General features: G+C 49.1%; 1 protein-coding gene across 1 annotated transcript in view; it reads left to right on the top strand.

Annotated features, from left to right (window-relative positions):
* kcnj6 (potassium inwardly rectifying channel subfamily J member 6) overlaps positions 1-10,000 on the top strand; it is a 43,101-nt gene that overhangs the window by 17,571 nt on the left and 15,530 nt on the right. The window contains exon 2 of the mRNA XM_079860728.1: positions 7,862-8,771. Coding sequence (XP_079716854.1) covers positions 7,886-8,771 — 886 coding nt within the window. The 5' untranslated portion in view covers positions 7,862-7,885. The remainder of the gene's footprint in view (positions 1-7,861; positions 8,772-10,000) is intronic.

Genomic DNA, 10,000 nt, shown 5'->3' with positions numbered 1-10,000 from the left:
GTTGAAGAAGATGAGCTGTGTTGAGGAAGATGAGCTGTGTTGAGGAAGATGAGCTGTGTTGAGGAAGATGAGCTGTGTTGTGTTGAGGAAGATGAGATGAGCTGTGTTGAAGAAGATGAGCTGTGTTGAAGAAGATGAGCTGTGTTGAAGAAGATGAGCTGTGTTGTGTTGAAGAAGATGAGCTGTGTTGAGGAAGATGAGCTGTGTTGAGGAAGATGAGCTGTGTTGAAGAAGATGAGCTGTGTTGAGGAAGATGAGCTGTGTTGTAGAAGATGAGCTGTGTTGATGAGCTGTGTTGAAGAAGATGAGCTGTGTTGAGGAAGATGAGCTGTGTTGAAGAAGATGAGCTGTGTTGATGAAGATGAGCTGTGTTGAAGAAGATGAGCTGTGTTGAGGAAGATGAGCTGTGTTGAAGAAGATGAGCTGTGTTGAGGAAGATGAGCTGTGTTGAAGAAGATGAGCTGTGTTGATGAAGATGAGCTGTGTTGAAGAAGATGAGCTGTTTTGAGGGAGATGAGCTGTGTTGAAGAAGATGAGCTGTGTTGAAGAAGATGAGCTGTGTTGATGAAGATGAGCTGTGTTGAAGAAGATGAGCTGTGTTGAAGAAGATGAGCTGTGTTGAGGAAGATGAGCTGTGTTGAGGAAGATGAGCTGAGTTGAAGAAGATGAGCTGTGTTGAGGAAGATGAGCTGTGTTGAAGAAGATGAGCTGTGTTGAGGAAGATGAGCTGTGTTGAGGAAGATGAGCTGTGTTGAAGAAGATGAGCTGTGTTGAGGAAGATGAGCTGTGTTGAGGAAGATGAGCTGTGTTGAAGAAGATGAGCTGTGTTGAAGAAGATGAGCTGTGTTGAGGAAGATGAGCTGTGTTGAAGAAGATGAGCTGTGTTGAAGAAGATGAGCTGTGTTGAAGAAGATGAGTTGTGTTGAAGAAGATGAGCTGTGTTGAAGAAGATGAGCTGTGTTGAAGAAGATGAGCTGTGTTGAAGAAGATGAGCTGTGTTGAGGAAGATGAGCTGTGTTGAGGAAGATGAGTTGTGTTGAAGAAGATGAGCTGTGTTGAGGAAGATGAGCTGTGTTGAAGAAGATGAGCTGTGTTGAAGAAGATGAGCTGTGTTGAGGAAGATGAGCTGTGTTGAGGAAGATGAGTTGTGTTGAAGAAGATGAGCTGTGTTGAGGAAGATGAGCTGTGTTGAGGAAGATGAGCTGTGTTGAGGAAGATGAGTTGTGTTGAAGAAGATGAGCTGTGTTGAAGAAGATGAGCTGTGTTGAAGAAGATGAGCTGTGTTGAAGAAGATGAGTTGTGTTGAAGAAGATGAGCTGTGTTGAGGAAGATGAGCTGTGTTGAGGAAGATGAGCTGTGTTGAGGAAGATGAGTTGTGTTGAAGAAGATGAGTTGTGTTGAAGAAGATGAGCTGTGTTGAGGAAGATGAGCTGTGTTGAGGAAGATGAGCTGTGTTGAGGAAGATGAGTTGTGTTGAAGAAGATGAGCTGTGTTGAAGAAGATGAGCTGTGTTGAAGAAGATGAGCTGTGTTGAAGAAGATGAGTTGTGTTGAAGAAGATGAGCTGTGTTGAGGAAGATGAGCTGTGTTGAGGAAGATGAGCTGTGTTGAGGAAGATGAGCTGTGTTGAAGAAGATGAGCTGTGTTGAAGAAGATGAGCTGTGTTGAGGAAGATGAGCTGTGTTGAAGAAGATGAGCTGTGTTGAAGAAGATGAGCTGTGTTGAAGAAGATGAGCTGTGTTGAAGAAGATGAGCTGTGTTGAGGAAGATGAGCTGTGTTGAAGAAGATGAGCTGTGTTGAAGAAGATGAGCTGTGTTGAAGAAGATGAGCTGTGTTGAAGAAGATGAGCTGTGTTGAAGAAGATGAGCTGTGTTGAAGAAGATGAGCTGTGTTGAGGAAGATGAGTTGTGTTGAAGAAGATGAGCTGTGTTGAGGAAGATGAGCTGTGTTGAGGAAGATGAGCTGTGTTGAGGAAGATGAGCTGTGTTGAGGAAGATGAGCTGTGTTGAAGAAGATGAGCTGTGTTGAAGAAGATGAGCTGTGTTGAGGAAGATGAGCTGTGTTGAGGAAGATGAGCTGTGTTGAGGAAGATGAGCTGTGTTGAAGAAGATGAGCTGTGTTGAAGAAGATGAGCTGTGTTGAGGAAGATGAGCTGTGTTGAAGAAGATGAGCTGTGTTGAGGAAGATGAGCTGTGTTGAAGAAGATGAGCTGTGTTGAGGAAGATGAGCTGTGTTGAAGAAGATGAGCTGTGTTGAGGAAGATGAGCTGTGTTGAGGAAGATGAGTTGTGTTGAAGAAGATGAGCTGTGTTGAAGAAGATGAGCTGTGTTGAAGAAGATGAGCTGTGTTGAGGAAGATGAGCTGTGTTGAAGAAGATGAGCTGTGTTGAATATGTTTTGTCGTAAAGTGAAAACTAAATGAGTCATATAGAATTACGGGTAAGGGTCAAAGGTCATTGTCTATACTGGTTTGAATGTAGCGTTCAGTTCAGTTCAGTTCATCCGCCATCAGTGAACGCAGGTGTCGTTCTGTGTGTGTGTGTGTGTGTGTGTGTGTGTGTGTGTGTGTGTGTGTGTGTGTGTGTGATGCATTGTCAGTTACATTACCTCTCTGTTTGCAATCTGTTGCTGTCAGTAATTGATGACAGCAGAATTACTCTTCAGAGTCAGAACAGAAAAGACACTCATTAGTGGACACGTCTGCACTAGCGTGTGTCTGCACTAGCGTGTGTCTGCACTAGCGTGTGTCTGCACTGCACTAGCGTGTCTGCACTAGCGTGTCTGCACTAGCGTGTGTCTGCACTAGCGTGTGTCTGCACTGCACTAGCGTGTGTCTGCACTAGCGTGTGTCTGCACTAGCGTGTGTCTGCACTGCACTAGCGTGTGTCTGCACTAGCGTGTGTCTGCACTAGCGTGTGTCTGCACTAGCGTGTGTCTGCACTGCACTAGCGTGTCTGCACTAGCGTGTGTCTGCACTGCACTAGCGTGTGTCTGCACTAGCGTGTGTCTGCACTGCACTAGCGTGTGTCTGCACTAGCGTGTCTGCACTGCACTAGCGTGTGTCTGCACTGCATTAGCGTGTGTCTGCACTAGCGTGTGTCTGCACTGCACTAGCGTGTGTCTGCACTAGCGTGTGTCTGCACTGCACTAGCGTGTCTGCACTGCATTAGCGTGTGTCTGCACTGCACTAGCGTGTCTGCACTGCACTAGCGTGTGTCTGCACTGCACTAGCGTGTCTGCACTGCATTAGCGTGTGTCTGCACTGCACTAGCATGTCTGCACTGCACTAGCGTGTGTCTGCACTGCACTAGCGTGTCTGCACTGCACTAGCGTGTGTCTGCACTGCACTAGCGTGTCTGCACTGCACTAGCGTGTGTCTGCACTGCACTAGCGTGTCTGCACTGCACTAGCGTGTGTCTGCACTGCATTAGCGTGTCTGCACTGCACTAGCGTGTGTCTGCACTGCATTAGCGTGTGTCTGCACTGCACTAGCGTGTCTGCACTGCATTAGCGGTTGTCTGCACTAGCGTGTGTCTGCACTAGCGTGTGTCTGCACTAGCATGTCTGCACTGCATTAGCGTGTCTGCACTGCACTAGCGTGTGTCTGCACTAGCGTGTGTCTGCACTGCACTAGCATGTCTGCACTGCATTAGCGTGTGTCTGCACTGCACTAGCGTGTCTGCACTGCACTAGCGTGTGTCTGCACTGCACTAGCGTGTCTGCACTGCATTAGCGTGTGTCTGCACTGCACTAGCATGTCTGCACTGCACTAGCGTGTGTCTGCACTGCACTAGCGTGTCTGCACTGCACTAGCGTGTGTCTGCACTGCACTAGCGTGTCTGCACTGCACTAGCGTGTGTCTGCACTGCACTAGCGTGTCTGCACTAGCGTGTGTCTGCACTGCACTAGCGTGTCTGCACTGCATTAGCGTGTGTCTGCACTGCACTAGCGTGTCTGCACTGCACTAGCGTGTGTCTGCACTGCACTAGCGTGTCTGCACTGCACTAGCGTGTGTCTGCACTGCACTAGCGTGTCTGCACTGCACTAGCGTGTGTCTGCACTGCATTAGCGTGTGTCTGCACTGCACTAGCGTGTCTGCACTGCATTAGCGGTTGTCTGCACTAGCGTGTGTCTGCACTAGCGTGTGTCTGCACTAGCATGTCTGCACTGCATTAGCGTGTCTGCACTGCACTAGCGTGTGTCTGCACTGCACTAGCGTGTCTGCACTGCATTAGCGTGTGTCGGCACTGCACTAGCGTGTCTGCACTGCATTAGCGTTTGTCTGCCCTGCATTAGCGTGTGTCGGCACTGCACTAGCGTGTCTGCACTAGCGTGTGTCTGCACTGCATTAGCGTGTCTGCATTGCATTAGCGTGTCTGCACTGCACTAGCGTGTGTCTGCACTGCTCTAGCGTGTCTGCACTGCATTAGCGTGTGTCGGCACTAGCGTGTGTCTGTACTAGCGTGTCTGCACTGCATTAGCGTGTCTGCACTGCACTAGCGTGTCTGCACTGCACTAGCGTGTCTGCACTGCACTAGCGTGTGTCTGCACTGCACTAGCGTGTCTGCACTGCATTAGCGTGTGTCGGCACTAGCGTGTGTCTGTACTAGCGTGTCTGCACTGCATTAGCGTGTCTGCACTGCACTAGCGTGTCTGCACTGCACTAGCGTGTGTCTGCACTGCACTAGCGTGTCTGCACTAGCGTGTGTCTGCACTGCTCTAGCGTGTCTGCATTGCACTAGCGTGTGTCTGCACTGCACTAGCGTGTGTCTGCACTAACGTGCGTCTGCACTAGCGTGTCTGCACTGCACTAGCGTGTCTGCACTGCATTAGCGTGTGTCTGCACTGCACTAGCGTGTCTGCACTGCACTAGCGTGTCTGCACTGCATTAGCGTGTGTCTGCACTGCACTAGCGTGTCTGCACTAGCGTGTCTGCACTGCACTAGCGTGTGTCTGCACTGCTCTAGCGTGTCTGCATTGCACTAGCGTGTGTCTGCACTGCACTAGCGTGTGTCTGCACTAACGTGCGTCTGCACTAGCGTGTCTGCACTGCACTAGCGTGTCTGCACTGCATTAGCATGTGTCTGCACTGCACTAGCGTGTGTCTGCACTAACGTGCGTCTGCACTAGCGTGTCTGCACTGCACTAGCGTGTCTGCACTGCATTAGCATGTGTCTGCACTGCACTAGCGTGTCTGCACTGCATTAGCGTGTGTCTGCACTGCACTAGCGTGTCTGCACTGCACTAGCGTGTCTGCACTGCACTAGCGTGTGTTTGCACTAGCGTGTGTCTGCACTAGCGTGTCTGCACTGCATTAGCGTGTCTGCACTGCATTAGCGTGTGTCTGCACTGCACTAGCGTGTCTGCACTAGCTGTGTCTGCACTGCTCTAGCGTGTCTGCACTGCACTAGCGTGTCTGCACTAGCTGTGTCTGCACTGCTCTAGCGTGTCTGCACTGCACTAGCGTGTCTGCACTAGCTGTGTCTGCACTGCTCTAGCGTGTCTGCACTGCACTAGCGTGTCTGCACTGCATTAGCGTGTGTCTGCACTGCACTAGCGTGTCTGCACTGCACTAGCGTGTGTCTGCACTAGCGTGTGTCTGCACTAGCGTGTCTGCACTGCACTAGCGTGTCTGCACTAGCGTGTCTGCACTGCTCTAGCGTGTGTCTGCACTGCACTAGCGTGTGTCTGCACTGCTCTAGCATGTGTCTGCACTGCACTAGCGTGTCTGCACTAGCGTGTCTGCACTGCTCTAGCGTGTGTCTGCACTGCACTAGCGTGTGTCTGCACTGCACTAGCGTGTGTCTGCACTAGCGTGTCTGCACTGCTCTAGCGTGTGTCTGCACTGCACTAGCGTGTGTCTGCACTGCACTAGGGTGTCTGCACTGCACTAGCGTGTCTGCACTAGCGTGTGTCTGCACTAGCGTGCGTCTGCACTAGCGTGTGTCTGCACTGCACTAGCGTGTGTCTGCACTAACATGCGTCTGCACTAGCGTGTCTGCACTGCTCTAGCGTGTGTCTGCACTGCACTAGCGTGTGTCTGCACTGCACTAGCGTGTGTCTGCACTAACGTGCGTCTGCACTAGCGTGTCTGCACTGCACTAGCGTGTGTCTGCACTAGCGTGTCTGCACTAGCGTGTGTCTGCACTAGCGTGCGTCTGCACTAGCGTGTGTCTGCACTAACGTGCATCTGCACTACTCTAGCGTGTCTGCACTGCACTAGCGTGTCTGCACTGCACTAGCATGTCTGCACTAGCGTGTGTCTGCACTGCACTAGCGTGTCTGCACTAGCGTGTGTCTGCACTGCACTAGCGTGTGTCTGCACTAGCGTGTCTGCACTGCACTAGCGTGTGTCTGCACTAGCGTGTCTGCACTGCACTAGCGTGTGTCTGCACTAGCGTGTGTCAGCACTAGCGTGTGTCGGCACTAGCGTGTCTGCACTGCACTATCGTGTCTGCATTGCATTAGCTTGTCTGCACTGCACTAGCGTGTGTCTGCACTAGCGTGTGTCTGCACTAGCGTGTGTCTGCACTGCACTAGCGTGTCTGCACTGCACTAGCGTGTGTCTGCACTAGCGTGTGTCTGCACTAGCGTGTGTCTGCACTGCACTAGCGTGTCTGCACTGCACTAGCGTGTGTCTGCACTAGCGTGTGTCTGCACTAGCGTGTCTGCACTGCACTAGCGTGTGTCTGCACTGCACTAGCGTGTCTGCACTGCATTAGCGTGTGTCTGCACTAGCACTAGCGTGTGTGCACTAGCGTGTGTCGGCACTAGCATATCTTCTTCTAGATCTGCTGTACAGGAGAAGCAAACTTTGTTGCATTATTTTCCTGTTATCTCTGTAAAGCTGCTTTGAAACAATCTGTTTGAAAATACATATTGCATTTTTATTACTGGATTGTTTTTTTTTATTGTTTTTTTTTAATGATAATCAGCAAATTTTTAATCTGTATATTTAACTTGAGTAAACTAGTTAGTCTTAGGACTATGTGTCTTTTAAAGATGTAACTTACTATATAGATTCTAGTTCGGTTATTGCAGCTGATTTATTTATTATTAGAATTGGTGTTTGTGTGATTTTACTGTTTTTACTGTTTGTATGAGTTGTGTAAACTACTGGATGCTTGAATTTCCCGATAGGGATGAATAAAGTATTCATCATCATCATCATCATCATCATCTCTGCCGCTTTATTTAGACAGAAAACACACTCTTTTAACACTCTTCTGCTGTTCTTCACGTGTTTCACCTAATTTTTGTAATTTCAATGAAATGAATGTACTATATTTTAGTGTGATAATGTTTTTTATTTAATATTTTGTATTTTTAGGGGATTTTATGGTACTAAATTATATTTTCGCTGTATTTATAATCTATTTATTCACTTTTTGAGCATAGACCTGAAAATTTTATTTCCAACTTAAACTGTTGTAAATCTTGAATGCTTTAGAGCGACAGACTGAAGTGTGATCTCTTTTCAAAGACGACACTTGGCAGATTATTGCTGAAGTGAAAAAAGTTTTAAAAAGTGAACATAAAAAAAAGTTACAGAATTTTACGTTTATTGCTATGAAAAAAGTTTTCACTTGGTGAAATTTGTCTCCCATTCATTTCCAATGCCATTTTTGATCACTATTGGCAAGTGCCAAAACCTTTACCAAGTTTTGTACCATTCCGATGAAGAAACAAATTCAAAAAAAACAAATGTAAAATTTTCCGGTCAAAAATGTCGGAAGAGCACCAGATATGAAACGTAGTAAAGACTCCAGGTAATCGCTGCTGCTCACTGATCCCATCTCTCTCTCTCTCTCTCTCTCTCTCTCTCTCTCTCTCTCTCTCTCTCTCTCTCTCTCTCTCTCCAGGCTCAGAATCTTCCATTAGTCCCGATGGAGCCGGATGTGGAGAGCACCGTGACGGTCCGACAGCACAAGCGGCCCAAGCGGGGCGAGCCCAAGCCGGAGCGGGACCGGGAGCGAGCCGAGGCCCAGCGCTACGTGCGCAAGGACGGCAAGTGCAACGTGCACCACGGGAACGTGCGCGAGACCTACCGCTACCTGACGGACATCTTCACCACGCTAGTGGACCTCAAGTGGAGGTTCAACCTGTTCATCTTCGTGCTGGTGTACACCGTGACCTGGCTGTTCTTCGGCTTCATGTGGTGGCTAATCGCGTACATACGCGGAGATCTGGAGCACATCGGGGACAACCAGTGGACGCCGTGCGTTAATAACCTCAACGGCTTTGTGTCCGCGTTCCTGTTCTCCATCGAGACGGAGACCACCATCGGCTACGGCTATCGAGTGATCACCGATCAGTGTCCCGAGGGGATCGTGCTCCTGCTAGTGCAGTCGGTGCTCGGCTCCATCGTCAACGCCTTCATGGTGGGCTGCATGTTCGTGAAGATCTCGCAGCCGAAGAAGCGCGCCGAGACGCTAGTGTTCTCCACGCACGCCGTGATCTCCATCCGCGACGGCCGGCTCTGCCTGATGTTCCGCGTCGGAGACCTGCGTAACTCGCACATCGTGGAGGCGTCCATCCGAGCCAAGCTCATCAAGTCCAAGCAGACCAAAGAGGGAGAGTTCATCCCTCTCAACCAGACGGACATGAACGTGGGCTACGACACGGGAGACGACCGGCTGTTCCTGGTGTCTCCGCTCATCATCTGCCACGAGATCAACCAGCACAGCCCGTTCTGGGACATCTCCAAACAACACCTGGCCCACGAGGAGCTGGAGATCGTGGTGATCCTGGAGGGCATGGTTGAGGCCACAGGTACGCAGGTTTACACGCATGTCAAAACTGTATCAGAATATGTTCGTAGTGTGCGTGACGTCACCCGTAGTGTTTCTGAAGAGCGTTCCCAAAGTGGGCGGAGCCGGCCGTCGCCATCTTGGCCGCGCGTCACTCCCGGATAAACGACAATGGCCCGCGAGGCGGATTAGCTGAGGTGACGTGACGCTAACAGACAGCAGACAAACGGCTACTAGTGACATCATCGGCAATCCACCTGTCACTCAAGTGGCCACGCCCCTAATTATGCAGAACTTTAAGGCTTAATAGAATTTAAACAGATATAGGCCAAAACCACTTTTTGCACCAGGCTGTAAACCAGGCTTTCTGCTGTAATGTTGGGTATTTTAACATGAGGGTCTATGGGATTGAGTCTGTTCTGCAGCCGGCATCTAGTGGCCAGTGGATGAACTGCAGTTTAAGTCACTCCAGTGTTGGACTCAAGAGAGAGACCGGAAGGTTCTGCTTGGTCATGACACTGGTAGACGCTTTTATCCACTCGATCGGTTCATGCATTCGCTGGGAGGCGAACTCTGGCGTAGCTCGAGATGTGCTTTACCGTTTGAGTCACAGGAAGTAGATCCTGCAATTGATCCGTTCGTCTAGTTGATTTAGCTTTTCTCTCGTTTGTATTTGCATACGTGGCCAAATGAAACAGATCACATTAATTTCGTTCTGTGGTATTAGAATTATGGCTTAAAGTCCCCCTGAAGTGTCTTGGAACGCGCAGCTTTGTTTGATGCGTTGTTCCCACTGAAACAGGAAGCTAAGGCGGGACATATTGAATGGCCCCTCCCCCTTTTCAAATAGCCAATAGCGTTTAGTTTAGCTCACAGACTGACAGCACGACGGAAGCAAATCCGAGTGCTGATGATACGCTGGATTCAATAGTAGAGGATTCATTCATTTCATTCTTAAAGGGATAGTTCGGCCAAAAATGATATTTAACCCATGATTTACTCACCCTCAAGCTGTTCGAGATGCATATGTCAATCTTTTTTCAGACGAACACATTTTCAGTTATTTTAGAAAATGTCTTAGATCTTTCAGTGGTTATAATGTAAAGTTATGGGGTCCACTTCCTTCAAGTCCCAAAAAATGTGCATGCATCCTTCACAAAAGTAATCCATCCGGCTCCAGGGGGATAAACCAAGGCCTTCTGAGGGTAATCCGTGCGGTTTTGTCGTAAAAATATACATATTTAAAACTTT

This window comes from Squalius cephalus, assembly GCF_949319135.1.
Source record: "Squalius cephalus genome assembly, chromosome: 24".
In the NCBI taxonomy this organism is placed as follows: domain Eukaryota; kingdom Metazoa; phylum Chordata; class Actinopteri; order Cypriniformes; family Leuciscidae; genus Squalius; species Squalius cephalus.
This window is presented reverse-complemented; position numbering and strand designations above follow the sequence as displayed.